The sequence below is a fragment of the Acanthopagrus latus genome, chromosome 12 (assembly GCF_904848185.1).
Source record: "Acanthopagrus latus isolate v.2019 chromosome 12, fAcaLat1.1, whole genome shotgun sequence".
Classification (NCBI taxonomy): Eukaryota; Metazoa; Chordata; class Actinopteri; order Spariformes; family Sparidae; genus Acanthopagrus; species Acanthopagrus latus.
This window is the reverse complement of record NC_051050.1, coordinates 13,536,517-13,555,643: the sequence shown is the minus strand read 5'-3', so window position 1 is coordinate 13,555,643 and position 19,127 is coordinate 13,536,517. Positions and strand designations below refer to the sequence as shown.

The window sequence follows — 19,127 nt, the reverse complement described above, 5'->3', positions numbered from 1 at the left end:
CAACTATGACATCCAGTCACTCAGAACAAGTGCACCTCTGAAGACTGCGCAGCTCAGAGGCACCGCGAGCTCTCTGTTAGCGGCTCTGTGTACTGCACATGTAATGGGGCTGCGGGCTGCTCTCTCATTGGATGACACCGTGACGTCAAGATTGTGAACTTCGTCAGATACCCGTATGTACTCGCAGCATTCGGTCCGGTAACACAGTGGAAACATGTCGGGGAGGAGAGAGCCCAGCGGAGGAACTGCGTCCATGAAATGCACGCCTGAGACATAAACTGGACGACAATCGGTCTCGACGGACGGTGGCGTATTTATGCGAGTTAGCAACCGCTGCCACGTTACTCTCACGAAGCAGGCCGTTCGGGACCGAATGGACGGATAAAGACAGACAGCCGGAGCTTGTTCCGAGGAAGTAGCCTGACAGACAGGCGGCCGGGACGGGTAGAGAGACAGAGGGAGGAGGGGGGGACATCCAGCGTGTGTGTGTGCTCCTAAACAAGACGGAGTTGTTCCTTGCTGGGGGATGTTATCCGTACTGTCTTATGGCAGACTGGTAGCCAGGGCTGTCCTGGGCGGACTCTCTCAGACTGACGGTCGGGACTACAGCCTGATAAGCGCAAGCTATGGCTTCGGTAAAGACTTTCGTAAGGGGATCCTTAAGAAAGGGATGTGCTACGGAGATGACGCCTGCTTCATCGCGCGGCACAGGACTGCCGACGTTTTAGGTAAGCTCTCGGGCACATAAATCAGTGTTTATGTCTTGCAGGTGGACGCTGGACAGCCTCTGTGCTCAGGTGACCTTCAGTTAGCTAGCCTGCACGTGCAGCGACCCCTCGGATGAAAACACAACAGCCCCCCTCCTCCCCTGCTCCTCCTCCAGCAGCAGAGAGATAAATAACTTTTATCCCTCGCAATAGATATTTGTCTTAAGTCTACCTAAAGCTGGATATATGTTTACAAGAGATCAGTGCAAAAAGTGCAGTCGCAGTGTTATTATTCCATGCATAAACTGCGATTATGTGCCGCTAGCGGGTAGTTTTGAGGTGAAACGCCGAATGACCTTTCACCTAGATGAGCTCTAACCGAAGAATACACGTCGGAAACATAATGAATATTACATATAAAATAAGGAGATGTAGATGAGCCTCATTAAAGGTGGAAATCGCCGAAAAGTTCCTGTTATAACGCCTCATACTTAATATAACATTGTCTTGCAAAGGTCAGAATGGTTGAGCATGGAGGCAGCCATGTTGCTAATAGCGTTAAGCTAGCCTGCTAGCTTAGCTGAGTGCAATTGCTTTGTCCTCACCGCCCAGCTGACAGGAGTGTTAACACAGGCAAATGGGCTATTTTACCAACCAAATGGCTTGGTCAACACTTACAAGGCTTGTTTTCCCCCCTTTTTATCAGGCGTGCAACAATGGTCTGCAATAAATTAAATTTATGGTGGAAATATGACGTATCTCCGAGAGTCTGTTCTGTAATTTTGGTTTCACATTTGAGGGACCTTCCACAGGAGTCACAAAGGGAAATTAAAACTGAAGATAAAGCATGAAAACGGGGCTTGTCAGTGTGAATGTTTAACATACCATACCCAACTTTTGTTCATTCTGTTTTTGAAATGGGAATAACGTAAATGAATAGTAAATTCCAAGAGCAATTTGCTCACTAACAGCGAGATGCATATGAGCTTTAAACAATAGAGTGAAATACTATTGATGTGCTTCCAAGATAAATGTTACAGGATTATTAGCGTTATTTGTCAGTGTCAGAGCCGACTTGCATTAATGTCTTTTTTCAACAAAGTATGTGTTTCTGGGATGTTGGATGATCCATAACTGCATTTCAGTCAGGGGACTGTTTAATCTTGCAGCCTAACGAATAGCTCTTTATATCATCCACTGAGCAGATATCCATTAAAAGCCATCCTGGTCAAATCTGATGTAGATTGATCCAGTTTATTTCTCTCTATCTCCATTGTCCACCACAACAGCTGTGATGCATGTGGTTTGGGACCAGCTGGGCTGTTGTAACTGAAAACCGAACAGAAACAGATAGTTGGAGAGCAAGTGTTCCAATGGTTGGCAGAAACTGTGATGATTAATAATTTAATCATGCAGGTTGTTTCCTTGTGGTGAGCATTTCTCAGGCACCTGAGGTGAAACCATGAAGTCGGAGAATACATTTGACTAAACATGACGTGAACAAAGCTTTAATGCATTACCTCATAATCTGGGGTTTGGTTCCTCGCATCAGTGTCTCTGCACAATTCGAGTTATTTTGAATTGTTAATAAATCTCCCAGTTATTTTCTAGATTAAGTGAAAAATTATTGGTCTTTATCGTTGTTTTCATTCTCTGAATCAGCATGCAATTTTCAGTCTTCTGCAGTCCTTGATACGTGTCATCCCCTCACCGTGTGAGCATTCATTTGCAGGTGGGTGAACACCAAACAACATCTAAACAAAAATATTATTCCCCCTTTCTCCATCAGGTGTTGCAGATGGTGTAGGTGGTTGGCGTGACTATGGCGTCGACCCATCCCAGTTCTCTGCCACCTTAATGAGAACCTGTGAGCGACTGGTGAAGGAGGGGCGCTTCACTCCCAGTAATCCAGTGGGGATCCTGACCACTGGCTATTATGAGCTTCTACAGAACAAAGTTCCCTTGCTGGGTGAGTACACATGGGGACAACATCGCATAGATATCATATATTGTGGCACACACACGGTCGGAGGTAGAGTGAGTCATGCTTCCTGTGTGAACAGCCATTCTCTAAATAAATAGCATAGCTGCAGGATGAGTCACACTGTGTGTAGTGGCCTTGCTTAGCAAGGTTTATAACATTATTATAATATATAACCTTCATTTAGAATTGCATGTCAGATATTTTTCTAACCTGGCAAAAGGTGCATGAAATATGCAAATAAGATGCAGAATTTCAGCTTCACCCAGTATTCTGTTTTGTGTGGGGGGCTGTTGACTGAGTGATGTAATCACTGTCTGAGGTAACTAACTAACATCATATTAATCATACTAATCATATTGTATTTCGTTATGCCGACACATAATAGTTTAAACTCAGTGACCTTGTGGGGCCAAACATGCAGGCTGAACATTTTGCCTCATACCAGAGCTCCAAAAGGTCAAGAATCCATCTGTAACTGACACTGCAGGAGGGCTGAACAGTTTTTAAAAGCGTACTCGTGACCAAGGTCACATTTCTTCTGAGAGTCAGTATCCCTGACCCACAACTAGCGCAGACGCTCAATGTTGGCCACCTCCCCGTCACGTTGTTTGGTAAATGGCCTAATTTTATTTTGGGAAGCTGTGACCAGGTCTGAGGTTGACCTTCGCTGCTCAAGGTTGCTTGGACTGTTGGTGCACAAAGCTGTAGTCACTGGGACAAGCAGTCCACGACCCCTGGGTTTGTTTAACTTCTTTTTCTCACCAACCCAATATGGGAGTATGAAATTCATTCAGCATTGTACCTGTCTTGAAAGGGAAGGGAGACATTCATTTAGCCTGTGTCCCTTTTTTGTTCTTACCTGTCCAAACTCGAAGATCACTTCTCAAATGTCACCTCTATGTCTACATGCCCACAATGTTTTTGTTGTTTGCACTCTTCGTTTTTTATAGGGAGCAGCACAGCCTGTATCGTGGTTCTGGATCGACGGAGTCACCAGCTACACACATGTAACCTTGGTGACTCGGGCTTCCTGGTGGTTCGGGGAGGAGAGGTGGTTCATCGCTCAGACGAACAACAGCACTATTTTAACACGCCCTTCCAGCTGTCCATCGCTCCGCCGGGAGCTGAAGGGGTGGTGCTCAGTGACAGGTCAGTAGTTCTTCAACACAAGTGAATAAGAGAAAGGTCAAAGTGAGTTTACCTTGATTTTTGCTTTCAAACAAGTGTCGTGACAACTGAGATCAAACTGGATCTCTTAAAGCGTCTTTTATCCTCCCCTTTGGGCAGTAAACCCAATTGCAGTAAGAGCTTTTTAATGGTGTTTGCAGGATAAACAAGACCGACTTTGACGTCACACTACGATAAATAAGTCACCATTTTTAATGTCACCCACATGGAAAATCATCTAGTATCCTGTTTATAGTTTGTTGTTCTGGGTTTACATTTCAAACATTTTGAAGGTGAACACATGATCATTATTATCATTACAATCTGAAAAACATGCACACGCTTATTAAGAAAAAAATGTTTGGAAGTTTCCAGAATCACTGCGATTATAAAATATTTCAAGCACAATTCATGCAATACAGAAGTATGCATAGGCTTGTCAGGCAACCCAGAGAAGTGCCACAATTTGATTTTGACAATGGCAGCCTGATTAACGAGGGATAAACCTTTTGTAATCCATTCGGCACAGCTTTGAGGTGTTTTTTTTTTTTTTTTTTCTAACTGGTTTAATCTGCTTCTTCAGGCGAGAACATTTTTAAGATTTAGATATTCAATAGTAAGCATTCCTTTTTAAGGTACATTTGTGGCTCTGTGTTGTGTCATCTTGAAATTAAATCCATCAAGATGAAGCACCAACATAAATTTAAAGGCTCCCAGAAAATAACTTGAGTCTTGGCTGTGGTGCCAGAAAGCAACAGGACCTCTCTGCGTCTGGCAAGGACACACAGGGCAGGCTGCTTCCGAGTCAGCTGTCAGATTAAACACCCACGCCGCGTCCACCCTCACCCTCGAGATTTGGCAGAGTGTCTTCTGACCTGCCTAATTCCATATTGGAAACTGTTTACAGCGGCTAAAGTGCAGCGTGCTCCTGTTTCACTTGTGACTGATCTTGCCGCGCCCCTCCTGTTTCCTCTAGTCCTGAAGCAGCTGACAGCTCCTCCTTTGACGTGCAGCTCGGTGACATCATCCTGACTGCAAGTGACGGCCTCTTTGACAACATGCCGGACTACATGATTCTTCAGGAGCTTAAAAAACTCAAGGTGGCAGTTTATTTATGCTTTCACAAATGCTTTATCTAGTCATTTTATTGAAAATGTGTGTGGAATGATGGCTTCTTACTCATTTAATGCTTTTTATTTTTACACATTTCAGACTACCAACTATGATAGCATTCTCCAGACTGCACAGAGTATTGCAAAGCAAGCTCACGACCTTGCCTACGACCCGAACTATATGTCTCCTTTTGCACAGTTCGCTTGTGACAATGGCCTGAATGTAAGAGGTAAATATACACTGCTTCAGATGCTGTCTTTTCCCGTTTTAGAAACACCATTTGTCAGCGGGAAACATCCCCTCCTTGCAGCCTTGTGTGGTAAAATCTGGTTATGTCTGCACGGTTTCTCACACTCTGTCTTTTTGTTCTTTTTTTTCTTTTTCTTTTCCTGCAGGAGGGAAGCCAGATGATATCACGGTGCTGCTGTCTATTGTGGCTGAATATACAGACTAAAAGTGTGCGCGACAGTGTGTGTGTGTGCTTCTCTGGGGCTGGTCCTTCCTTCCCGTCTGCCTGAGTCTTCCACCTGCAGCCCTCCCAAAAAATGCACTGCATCCCGTGGGCTGACAGGGGAGGCCCACCAACACGACGCACACTCCTCCCTGCGGGGCTGACGTCCACCCGTGTACATGTTTTTGTTTTTCTTCCTCTTGTTTTGTTTTGGTGCTTGAACGGTCGAGTGGTAAGCAGGCAGCTAGGACATTTTCATGTTGATCATGATGCAGGAGGAGATGAGTACGACGGGCTGAGGGGGGGATGCATTTCAGTCTCTAATGTGTCATTGCGTGGCATCAACACTTCCGAGTGGAAGTGTCAAAGAGGCGGTGCAGGACAGTTTGCGTTGGCTGAGGGCCTTGACACCTGGTAGTCCTCATACATATATAAAAAGTAATATTAGCAGAGGAGTAAGCCATGGTTTTGGATTCATTAGAGCGTAGTTCTGGAGTTGACTATTGAATCCGGCTGTCTGTTGTCCCAGTTATTAATCTGTTCCATGTTGTAAATGTGTTTGAAGCATATAGACGGACTGATGAAGCTGATGGTGGGATAGGATGGGCGTTGTTAGAAAGTGAGATTGAAGGGTTTTAGTGTCTTGGGTTTGGGAATGTGAACAATGGAGGAGCTTACTAGTAAATGCTCAGATCAAAAAAACCTCTAAAGGGAAACCGTAACAACGCTTAGGGTTAGAGCTTACATGTGAAGGTTGATCAGTGGGGGGCGCACATCCTGATAAGTTGTAAATATTTTTGTGTTTTCGGGGCTACGTTATGGCCTTTCAATTGTCTCTGCTTTGGTTGTTAAAGCAAATTCCGTTACTAGATGTACACATGCATTCATCAATATATTTTCCTGTGTTGATGTTGGGCTGCATTCAGATGTATTCAGGCAGACAGTAGACGGCAAACCGGATATCGTTTTAGTGGATGAGTGCTGGATGGTAAAATACGGTGAGGCTGACCCTAACCGTGAGAATTATTTTAACTTTGTGTCCTCACACAAGGAGAACGCATTAGTGATCTAGATGAGGAGAAACTATTACTAGAGTAATCACATAAAATAAGATACATTTTTATTTTTCTTACACTTTACATGTTCTTACAATACATTTTATTCTGTTCTCTCTAAACAATACAACACAATTAGTCTTGATATCAAATATTTAAAATTTGATATTATGGTATTCAAGCCCAAATATTGCATAGACAATATTATCATCAGTCAGACTGCGATGGCCGATGGACTCTGAGGTGAGACCGCAAATATGTGGTGTTTCACTGCTAGTTGACACCTTCTTACGGCAAAGGTAACTTGTAGCTTCATTCAAATCTCTTGGCTCAGAAACCAAGTCCTCCATGCCTGTATGTTAAAGTGCTGCGTACATGGCACTACATCAGGCCAATTGAGCTTTATTGACTTCCTAAATGTATAGTATGTGCAACCTCCACTGCCATGACAGTTGTAAATGCATTTTCTTCTCAAAATATAAGCACGGAGATGACGTAACAGCTGTTCGCGTTGTGAAAACTATGGAAATAGTGGCAAATATGGCGATGTTAAATTCACTATTGGCCCGGGTACATTTATTTCACATACCGTCCACAAGGTGTTGTCCGTTTGCCATTTACTGCCCACCTAAATGCATGTGAATGCAGCATTAATCTTGAAGTGAGCTTTATCAATCCCACACTTCCACATTTGCTGAAATGAACAAGAAGACGTGCTAAGGTTGATCAGTATGGCTGTTGTGTGGTAGGAATGGATGTTAAAAATGTGTGTGTGTGTGCGTGTGTATGTTTGTGCGTGTGGGTACTTATTGTGAGAAGAGTGTGTGGTATATTTTAATGTTTATATTTGTTATCTCACAAAGCTAAAGCTAGCATCTGGGAATGCTTACAGTTGCAATGATAGGTCAGGCATGAATTCAAAAGGAAAAGATGTATTTTTTTAATGTTATTTAGTTTTCAAAGAAAGAGTTTGAAGTGTCTGCCGAAATGAAATATGTGTGATGGATGACAAGAGATCCAACTATCTTAACAAGAATCAGGTGTGTGCGGGGGTGTGTGTGAGAATTTTTTTTTTTGTACTATTCAGTTCCTTCTCTCCCTTTTACTTTTGTTTGCTGCTTCTTGTTTTTAATTAAGATGTCTGTGTATATGACTTCATTTATATGAACATGGTCACCATGATTGTAATGAGTGTGTGTGTGTGTGCGCGCGCTGCAACAAACAACATTAATCAGAGACATTGCCAATACTGTTCTGCTCATGATAGTCTGTCCCTTTTTTTAATCAGTTCACTCAAGTGGTTTGGACAATGTCTTTACAGTTCGAGAGCAGGTGCACCAAAGACACATTTTCTTTGTGTATGTAGTTAAGCTTTTGTTGTTACAAACATCAGACAGCAATACTGTAAATTCCTTGTGCTCTGAATCTTGTGTGATGGCCGTGACGGATGGGTAGAAACGTTCAGAGGGACGGTGAAATGTCTTTTCTATGCCTACAGCTGTTTTTCTCAGAACAAAGTCTTGGTTTAAGTTGTGTGCGACTGGTTGTAAGTATAAGACAGGTTTACGAAACCAAAGAAGGGAAGCCATATATAAACACATGATCGGGGCACTGCTCTGTGCGTCCTGCTGTAAAGATTTAATGGTGTGTCATCATACACGTAATGGAGACAATTATTTGAATACTATCTGTCTTACTGTTCGCACCATTCTACTTTGCATGGTTTCTGTCTCAGCCACTTTACAAAGTTATTTTCGCACAGTTGTTAGAAATGGTTTAAATATGTTGTGTAAAGGTTCTGAACTTGTATTTACTTCAAAGATTTATTTCACAAAAAGATGCAGAGGGATGGGGGTGGTAAGATAGGTAATGGTGCTGTGAACTTCAAGTATGAGGGTGAGCACAGTTTCAGCCTTAACAAATAGTTAGACCTGTGATCAAGAGGCCTTTCCTGTCATTGCAAGCTTGTCTCGTCTTGGTCATGTCGCCGGTGTTTGACGTAAATGATGTGTGCCCGTCTGTCTCTCCTGTAAAGCCGTTCTCAAAGGTGCTTCTGCAGTCTGTATGGTACGATTGTCCTCTTTTCAGCAAGCGGTGTTTGTGCGTACGAAAGGTGCATCAATGTCTACAGTGTAACAATGCAGGTCTAATTTATGTAAATATGTTTTAAAATATGTACAATATTTAAATAAAGAATCTAGTATTTATACTAAATTTGCCTCAACAAGATTGTTCTGGATGCAATTTTCTTTTTTTTTTTTTTTTCATTTTCAGAAACAGATGTACTGTACACAGACAACACACACTGTGAATTGAGAAAATTTGAACGAGATGATAAACTTCCTGTACTGATGGTACACATTCTCCAGATGTTTCTGAATACTTTTATTCGCTATGATCCTCAACTGCTGCAAATATTGAAGTGGGTTAAATAAGTTAATGCAGCAGCTACATAAAAAACTGTATTATTGAAAGTGTGAAGAGCATATTTAAAGATCCACTATACAGTAACACTGACAAACTTTATGTATACAAACATGCCAGGTGTTTCCATATATATATCTACATACGTACTAACATATAAGAAAATCCATAAGAATGAGTGGTGTTAGGCATTTCTGCTATTTCATACTTCTACACCACTATACTAACCCTAACCCTTTCCAAAAGAAAATATTGTACTTCTTACTCTATTACATTTATTTATTACATATAAATGTACTAATTACTTTGCAGTTTATGCTTTTATGAATACCATTAACAAAGATAACATGCATTAAAGTACCTCAGAGTGTATAGTGAAATTATATTCCATAATTATCCAGTAAGGTATATTATTTTATATTATTATTATTATTATTATTATTATTATTATTATTATTATTATTATTATCCACTCTGCAGTATGTGTACTCTTACTTCGAAATCTTATTTGCACATTGCAATATCAGTATCTACTGTGACATTGCACAATCTAGGTCAAACTTTTGCACTACTGGATAAATCTGGACAGTCCTCACCTACTTGAAAATCGGTCACACTCTATTTATACTTATATTCGCACTCTATTTATATTTTTCATGGTTTTATTACATCTTTTAAGTACTTTTAGTATTGCTTGTTTTTTTTGCACCTACAGACCATAGCAAATCCCTCGTTCGTATGTGTAAATTTACTTGGCAATAAAAGCAATTCTGATGAAACATACAGAGATATTTTCTAAAGAGGGTCTATCGCTGCATCCACAGTTATCCAGGTTCTATTGCTGTAGGAAACATTCCAGCGGTGTCTGAGCACACAAACTCTATAAAAAGTGTGTTTAAATAAGAACACTAAAACCTGTAAAATATCAGATAGAAAACTGTACTTGAATATGTGGCTGTCAGCAGTAGATGGCAGTAGAGAGGCACAGGATGCCAGGGATGTTGTGTTTACTTATCTGCTCCACAGCCTCTCTTCCTTGTAGCCACCAGTTAGCCTACATTCCTGCTGACAGCACAGATTCAGGCTAACGACGGTAGGTGCGTGTCAGCTGACAGTTGTGTGATGCTAGCATGATAGCTTCAGGTGATACGAGCTAGCTGCGTTTGCTCGTTAATAGTTTGATTTTTGAGTGACCAGAGCGTTAAACGAGCGACCAACGTAAACAGGTTTATCATGAAACAAATTCTCCAACGTTAAGTAGGAGAAGTAAATCTTCCTAGCAACCGGAGCTAGCTGTGACAGTTGGTTAGCTTAGCCAGCGGGCGTCTTCATGGGGAGCTTTGAGGTGTTGTTAGCTAAGCCTTCATGATTTGTCGTCAGGGTGAGTGATGTGACCGGCCGGCGGCTTCTGCTAATATAAATGTTGATTAAATGGCAAAAACTGAGCAGGGCAATGGGCTTCACATGCGGGGCACCGCGGAGAAGCTGACAGATAATGGGAAAGGGTCCGACCCAGAGGCAAACGGCAATGTTGTCGTCGGGCAGACAGAGGTGGACAAGTACGGATTCTCAGGTGGAGCACAGCAGCACTCCGGGGAGAAGTAAGTGGAACTTCATCATGCTCGATAAAATAGGCAGAAGTGTTTCACATGACTGCCTCAGAGTTTTAAGTTAAAAAAAGAAGATGTTCTCTCAACCCCTGCCTCTCTTCTACACATACGCACACAATAAGGTCCATAGATAATGTGTTTGTACGATGAAGGAAGACATGGATACTTGCTGTGTGGAAGAAAAAGAAACAAAGGATAGAAAATTCCAGACTGTAAATAGTAATAGCTGGCTCATTAAAGTCCCACTCCCCTCACAGTATTGTTAATCGTCCTCTTCTCTGTGTAAAACAATGTGTGTACACAGTTTGACACTACATTCGTTCAGTTTCAATATTTCTCTGTGCTCACCGGAAATCAGATTTTAAAGAAGGGGACGCTGAGCATGATATGTGACATCACAAATAGTTTGGATGCCAACAGACCCAATCACAGTGTTTGTTTACAGTGACATCAGGGTAGAAAAAAACCCTGCATTATGTACCAGCGTACACTAAAACATATTCTCTATTTGTATGTACCTCTAACTCATCTAAAATACATGGGCTGTAATATCTCCTGAGTAATACCACTTTCACAAATGTTAGGCTGGACGCCTAATATTCATGTTGGGCCACTGACTAAAGAAAATGACAGCTTGGGTCTACCCAAAACTAGCTATTAGTCTGGGACAATGCTGTTATCAAATACACCAGCAAAGCAACACAGTGTTCTCAAATCTCTGACCTTTAAAACCATCAGTTCCTCTGGGAATCAGAGTTCTTATGTCCCAAAACTTCTGGCTGGACTGAGCCTTTTTTGTTGTGGCCCATTTTTGTCACGTGAACCTGCATCACAACCCAGTTTGTGTTCTATTTCTGTCAGTCTACCTAATGCTAATTTGAACCTTGCCTTGAAAATTGTACTGTACGTTTGTCACGACTTGGAAAAGTGACACTGGAAATAATGAGCTAACCAGGCATCTTGGTCCCATCATCTGCCAGACGTTTAGTGGTTGAGTTGTTAAGATGCTGTATGCAAAAGCAACGCCCAGTCAACTCTTTAAATTTGCTTGCCAAGAAGAGGGCATTTGTTTGGCGGATCAGGACAGGAAAGTGTGTGTAACATGACATCTCTGATCTTCAGTCCGACTGTAGTGAATTGAGATAACGGTGGAAGTTTTGTGTAAGCGGTCATGGGGAACTGAGCAAGGGAAAAGTTCTCCCACAGCTTCCTGTTTTCCTTGTACACTGCCGCTGGCAAGTGTTTCACTGTTTTGTCTGAGGTTAGATTTCCTGTGTGGACAAGGAAGAGATGGGCCACTGTCCCGCCCCCCTCTGATGGCAGGATCCGTCTGTCATAAGTTAGGGAAGTGAGGCAATACAGTGCAGCCATTGTCAGTCTGCATGAAAATAATGTGATCGCGTTATCAGTGACATTTGTCTCCTATCTCCACAGTGCTGAAGAAGTCCCCATCCAGGTGCTGAGGGAGCGGGAGGCAAAATGGCTGGAGATGCTCAACAGCTGGGACAAGTGGATGGCCAAAAAACACAAGAAGGTCTGCTGTATGAATTAGATCGGACTTCATTTCTTTCCCTCGTTGTTGTATTTCCAATGTGTACTGGGAAGTTTTGGAGCATGAATAGACTTCAGTTGATTTTAAAAAACCTGAGCTCTAGAACTTGGATTCCTTCCATCATTATACATTGTTCTTCATTTTTTCTTTTAACTCCAGTTAATTGTGCATGTGTTGAATAACAGGTGAAAGAACGTTGTCAGAAGGGGATCCCTCCATCCCTGCGTGGCCGGGCCTGGCTCTTCCTCACTGGGGGCAAAGTGAGGAGGGAGCAAAATCAGGGCAAATTCCTGGTCAGTCCTGTTTTTGTGACCCCTGGTGTGAAATGGTCCAAAAACATAATTTTGTGAAAGCTGACAAAATGTTGTTGTGCTTTTTAGGAGTTGGACAACCAGCCAGGAGATCCTAAGTGGGTAGATATTATTGAGAGGGACCTCCATCGACAGTTCCCCTTCCATGAAATGTTCGCAGCAAGAGGAGGTCACGGGTAATCACTGTCTTCTGAATGCTTATCGTGATGCCCATCAGTGTGTCAATGTGGCTGAATTTTTCATTTTTTGAATATGCGTCATTTATATACTGTATGTTCATACCTTCAGGCAGCAGGACCTGTTCCGCGTGCTCAAGGCTTACACTCTGCATCGTCCGGAAGAGGGTTATTGTCAGGCTCAGGCTCCAATCGCTGCTGTACTCCTGATGCATATGCCAGCAGAGGTGAGCAAACACTCATGATTCAACCTTTCCAGAGATGTTTTCTCTATTAGAAATGAATAGGTTATACTCACTGATGTCACTGATGGGGTTAAGAAAAAAACGGGGCAAAGGGTGTGAAAGAATTCACTTTGTAATTGATACATGTTATTCACAGGAGTATAATTTCTGTGTCGAAGTAGTTCAATGTTTATAGAGATTTGAATTAATTGTCTACCCTTGTTTCTCTTCTTTTGTCGTAGGATGCATTCTGGGTTCTTGTCCAGATTTGTGAGAAGTACCTTCCTGGGTACTACAGTACAGGGCTGGTAAGGGTCCACACAGACACACCGTCACAACATTTTTCAGAGGAGACTTTGACACCATAAGAAAAGTTAAAGAACGTCCAAGCACACTGTCACAGGATGATACACTATATTACCAAAAGTATTCGCTCACCCATTCAAATGATCAGAATCAGGTGTTCTAATCACTTGGCCTGGCCCCAGGTGTATAAATTCAAGCACTCAGGCATGCAGACTGTGAAACAAGACATTTGTGAAAGAATGGGCCGCTCTCAGGAGCTCAGTGAATTCCAGCGTGGAACTGTCATAGGATGCCACTTGTGCAACAAATCCAGTCGTGAAATTTCCTCGCTCCTAAATATTCCACAGTCAACTGTCAGCTCTATTATAACAAAATGGAAGCGTTTGGGAACAACAGCAACTCAGCCACGAAGTGGTAGGCTACGTAAAGTGACGGAGAGGGGTCAGCGGATGCTGAAGCGCATAGTGCAAAGAGGTCGCCGACTTTCTGCACAGTCAATTGCTAGAGAGCTACAAACTTCATGTGACCTTCAGATTAGCCCAAGTACAGTACGCAGAGAGCTTCATGGAATGGGTTTCCATGGCCGAGCAGCTGCAGCCAAGCCACACATCACCAAGTGCAATGCAAGGCGTCGGATGCAATGGTGTAAAGCACGCCGTCACTGGCCTCTAGAGCAGTGGAGACGCGTTCTCTGGAGTGATGAATCACGCTTTTCCATCTGGCAATCTGATGGACGAGTCTGGGTTTGGAGGTTGCCAGGAGAACGGTACATTTCAGATTGCATTGTGCCAACTGTGAAATTTGGTGGAGGAGGAATTATGGTATGGGGTTGTTTTTCAGGAGCTGGGCTTGGCCCCTTAGTTCCAGTGAAAGGAACATTGAATGCTTCAGGATACCAAAACATTTTGGACAATTCCATGCTCCCAACCTTGTGGGAACAGTTTGGAGCGGGCCCCTTCCTCTTCCAACATGACTGTGCACCAGTGCACAAAGCAAGGTCCATAAAGACGTGGATGACAGAGTCTGGTGTGGATGAACTTGACTGGCCTGCACAGAGTCCTGACCTGAACCCGATAGAACACCTTTGGGATGAATTAGAGCGGAGACTGAGAGCCAGGCTATTCAGTGCTTGGCATGTCAATTATTACCCATCAGAACCGTAGGTACTGTGTATTCCTGAAATTAATCTGTTAGATGAAAAAAATAAACCCAAGATATTGAAGCAAGAGGACTGTTGTTGAAGTCTGCATTTCTGCCACATCATAGGACTGCATCTGTGTGTTTATTTATACTGTAGGCCACCATAAGTAGGTCTCATAAAACAAATGGTCACTTCACCACAGTTTACAGATTACACGTAATATGTGGCTGGTGGTGGTAGATTTCTCAGGCCAGTGTGTCTCTAGTTTAACACTGATATGCCAACAACCTAATAACACAAGGTGGTGACCAGGCTACGAGGACGACTTAATCAGATTAAACAAAGAGAAAGGTGTCTGTTCTGTCTCTCTCTCCCCTGACTGACGGTCCTTGTTGTCTCCACAGGAGGCGATCCAGCTGGACGGGGAGATCCTGTACGCTCTGCTGCGGCGGGTGTCTCCAGTGGCCCACCGGCACCTGAAGAAGCACAAGCTGGAGCCCATCCTGTACATGACCGAGTGGTTCATGTGTGCCTTCTCTCGGACTCTGCCGTGGGCATCGGTGCTGCGTGTCTGGGACATGTTCCTTTGTGAGGGTGAGATACTACACTGATGTATTTATTGTATAACAAATGAGAAAGCACGGTGAATGGATGACTGTGTGACTGAGTGCACACTGAGCAAACACAGCTTGTGTTTACATCAAGTGAATCCTTTAGTTCTTTAGAATCCTGCTGTCTTTGTTGTTTAAATTAAGAGTCTGCATTGCTCACTTGTTTTATCTGTAGAACACCAGAGGTAATACACAATAGCTGGCATAAAAGACAACATGATCACATATTTATTTAAGCATGGGAGTACATAGCAGTGTTTAATCTTCCCCCGGGCAGGACCTTATCATCCTCCTGTTTAATTTTACTTGTAAAACACCAGAGCACAATCACCCTTAAAGTAAGAAGGCGAGTGTTGAATAAATGAACCCTGAATGAATGTGAGAATCTATATAAAATAGTTCACCTCACTGCCAGGTTGTTGATCCCAATCTATGTTGCAACACCAGAGTTATGAATCTAATAGCCACTTTTCTGTCTGTCTGTAAAATATAAGTGAAGACATATGGTGCATGCATATACTCCCAGTCAAATATTACAGTACAAGTGAAATGTAGTCACATTTTCTTTCAACGACAGCACATTGACATGTACGATACTCTTTTTATTTTCCAAGATCAAAACATAAACATCTGAAAGCACTTGAGTCAGTTTTATTAACTCTAGTATTTTGGCTAGCTAACTAGGGCCTGATCTCAATATGGCTTGGATGACTTGCTCCTGTGATGAAAACTGCACATGGCCTGTTGCATTTTAGAGAAGAAAAAAATAATAATTTGCTGACTTCCAACTATGCTTCAAGGCAAGGGGTAACATGCACCTACAGAGAAAAGGAGTGGAGACGAAAGCCCAATATTTGTTTTTCAAATGTAGTGGAGTAAAAGTCCTACATTTCCAAAGAAATGTCTATTCAAACGAAGTGCAGACGCTTGATAAATGTGATGTGATGCTGTTCTCAGGAGTGAAGATCCTCTTCAGAGTTGGCCTGGTTCTCCTGAAGTGCACGCTCGGATCTCAAGAGAAACTGAAGGCTTGTCAAGGCCTCTATGAAACGATGGAGCTGCTCCGAGCAATACAGCCACAGTACATTCAAGAAAGTTTCCTGGTGCATGAGGTACACTTACACTTCTGTCACAAGGATGTAGTCTGTGTAATCCACTTTATTGTTTTGACCTGGCACCTATTGCACACTCAGCTATCTTCCCCTTTCTTCGACTTTGCCCTCCTCTGGTAACAGTGATGGACTTAACCTGTAATGTGCTGGAACATTGCTCACTGACTCATGATTCACACTCCTTCTCCCCTTGTGTTTAAGGTTATTGAGTTAGTGGTGTCTGAGAAAGACATTGAGAAGGAGCACAATGCTCAGCTGCGGCGCTGGAAGGAGTCTCACGGAGATCTACATTGCAAGTCCCCTCCCAGGATGCACGGCGCCAAGGCCATCATGGCCGCCGATCCACCGAGCCGTCAGGACCTGAGACAGAGGCCTACGATCATCGTAGAGTCTCCTCTGGCACCCAAGACAGATGGGGTGAGCGCAGACAGCGGCAAGCAAAGTAGAATGACTCAAGAGGGAAAACAGACGGAAACGATCCTTCCGCCACAGGAGACTGTTAACAATCCTTACCTTTCACCAAGTGACCCCTCACCTCTCCTCAAACACATGACCATACAGGGGTCCAAAGAGAGTCTGAGCAGTGCAGAGCATGACACTTACCTGTAGCAGGGCGAGTGTCACAGTTTACACACATAAATCATTAAAATTCTGCTGTGACACTCATCACAGTCTTCAGCCTCACATGTCACGACTGTCAGTGACATGACAGCCCTTTCTGTGATAAAGAGCTAACTATATTGTCATAACTGTGACATTAGGTAAAAAGTTTTACAATCAAGACAATCCAGGAAAAGTAATGGGATTTAAAACTCATCTCAAACATTTGTAAAGGTAATCACATCGTCAAACCTGGCACAAGAAATGCCTGTGACTACCAAGCATTCGCCGTTATACTCAACACATTTTCAGTGTCATATAATTTACACAGGTTGTTGTTGTTGTTAACTGCGGCTTTAATGAAGTAGTACAGTCGTGGAAGTCTCACATAATGGTTTAGTGACTGTTTCAAATATAATGGAAATGTGTAATTTCCTGGGAGCAACACCAGATGGCGACATTGTTCACCTCATGACTGAACATGTCGGGAACAGCTACTGTTGATATTTACCTCCTAAACGCAGTGCTCAGCTTTCTTTTCCTCAGCTATAAATGAAGTCTGAATTGATGAGGTCATCTCAAGCACTTTTGCCTTTATAGTCTTCCTCTTTGCCTGCATTAGTCACTACATTGCCAACACAGAGATTCGCGGTTATACTGCTTTTCTAGACTACGTCACTAGTACTAATATGCAGGCACGTGGTCTATCAGTGTGTCTTTTAAACGCAGTCTTGTGGCAGTTATGCTGCATCTATTAGCTTGTCTATGCTCATGTTGAACACTTGAGGGCGTCCTGAGATCATCTCTAAGCCACAGCAGTGGCCAGCAGTAAAACTGACACAAGCTTTGTGACTCTAAGATGAAGGAAAACGGTGTGCAGGGAAATTTTGTGCCACTAAGCCAAAGATTTTTAATGCATGTAGTTAATGTATATGTCATCCAAGCAAGTTTATACAGTCATATTGTGATGAAGTGATTGTCCGTTTGGGAGAGCATTACGTTTATATTTATGTCATGAATGAGATATGGTAAAAATGCCATTTTGAAGGAAGCTAATATGAAATTGTTTTATTCTGTTTATGTCTTTACAATCATGCTTGAAGGCTTGTGGGGCCTAAACTTAAAGATATCTAATTTTACGATAAAATGCAAACCATTGGGAGATTTTTTTTGTCTGCAACACACAGAATCTAAACACTCAACAAGTTTTTATTCCCAGTTTTTGATTTTCTTTTTTTTTTTTATTAAGAAACCAAGCTGAAATGCGATGAAATGAGAACCAGGGTTTTTCTTCTGAAAACTGCTCTGATTAAGCTTTAAAAGTCAAAACTATAAAAGAATCATGGGGTCCAAGTAATGTACCAATAGCATCTTCAGCTGTTCTTTTCTAAGGGCATGTTTAGCTCAAAATGAACTGAAACAGTGAGTCTCTTTGAAGCATATGACCCTACAGGATTTTCTTTCTCATGCAAAAAGATTTTGGAAAAATATAAAAGGTCAAGGAAGCCACAAATCTTTGATAATGACCAAACTGTATTTGTTGATACTTGTTTTTATCTGAGATGTTTTCAATGAAGAAATAAGGAATTCTTAACATCTAACACTGAAAGCCCTGGACACTCCTCTACCAGCTCTTACATGTGTGACTCTACATCAGATTATATGCTGTCAAAGGTTTTCTTAAAAATGGAAAATGGTAGTGGGTATGTGTTGATTTTAAACACTGTGGAGATATTCATTTTTAAAAATGTGCTACGGGTTTATAGTTTTCTGTGTATTAGGAGGCACTGTTTACCTGCCTGTTTATTATTAGATTTTAAACATTTTCTGTAGTCAGACCACAGATCACGTTTAACCACCGTGAAATGTATTGGTTGAGCTTTCATGCTTTCATGTAGATGGAGCCACTGAGCTTCAACCAGGGACCGAATGACTAGTTGCTCAGTCGTTCTGAAGGATACATGAGGCATCTGAAATGTAATGTTGACCTGAAAGGATGTATTTTTTAAGTACATTCCATTTGGACAGTGCTCCTTAATAAGAATCATTGGAACTGTTATGATTAAAGAGATCACTGATTGAGCCTGGGGCTTGTAAATCTGCAACCTGCTGTTTCTGTCAATATGTAGGACTTTATTTCTATGTGCTCATTTTATTTGAAATCAACTTCTCAAATCCATAAGCTGCTTTATACCGAATTACATTTAAATCAATAAAAACTTTTGCAGATCTGTCATATTTTTCTTATTTTACACCCCAAATCTCCTTGTTTTGCCCACATTTAAAGGTGCAGTATGTAGTTTTAGTAGTAAAGTAACTGAGATCGGAAGAGAAACATGTTTTCAATCTCTTCATTTTCATTATGGAATAAACAGACTTTAAAGGACAGGAGCTTTGTTTATATTTGGCGGACCCTGCCACCTTTCTAGCTGCTCTGTGGGACCTTGTTTCCCTCTGAGGAAGGCTTATTTTCTAAATTATGGCAGTAATAAATATTTTCGAGTTTGAATTATTACCTTGTTTCTATTGTAACTATTACCTCCCCGAAGTTTCTGCATCTATTTTCCCAAACTACATAGTGCC

General features: G+C 42.1%; 2 protein-coding genes across 2 annotated transcripts; both read left to right on the top strand.

Annotated features, from left to right (window-relative positions):
- The first annotated feature begins 81 nt into the window (after positions 1-81).
- LOC119029594 (protein phosphatase PTC7 homolog) lies at positions 82-8,701 on the top strand. The gene is made up of 6 exons (XM_037116525.1): positions 82-728; positions 2,497-2,676; positions 3,642-3,840; positions 4,835-4,958; positions 5,071-5,200; positions 5,367-8,701. The coding sequence occupies exons 1-6, from the start codon at positions 527-529 to the stop codon at positions 5,423-5,425; spliced, it is 894 nt and encodes a 297-aa protein (XP_036972420.1). The 5' UTR covers positions 82-526; the 3' UTR covers positions 5,426-8,701.
- A 1,631-nt stretch (positions 8,702-10,332) lies between these two features.
- On the top strand, positions 10,333-18,778 carry tbc1d10ab (TBC1 domain family, member 10Ab). The gene is made up of 9 exons (XM_037117741.1): positions 10,333-10,502; positions 11,946-12,045; positions 12,249-12,356; positions 12,444-12,550; positions 12,663-12,777; positions 13,017-13,082; positions 14,626-14,815; positions 15,790-15,944; positions 16,146-18,778. The coding sequence occupies exons 1-9, from the start codon at positions 10,333-10,335 to the stop codon at positions 16,551-16,553; spliced, it is 1,419 nt and encodes a 472-aa protein (XP_036973636.1). The 3' UTR covers positions 16,554-18,778.
- The last annotated feature ends 349 nt before the right edge of the window (positions 18,779-19,127 follow it).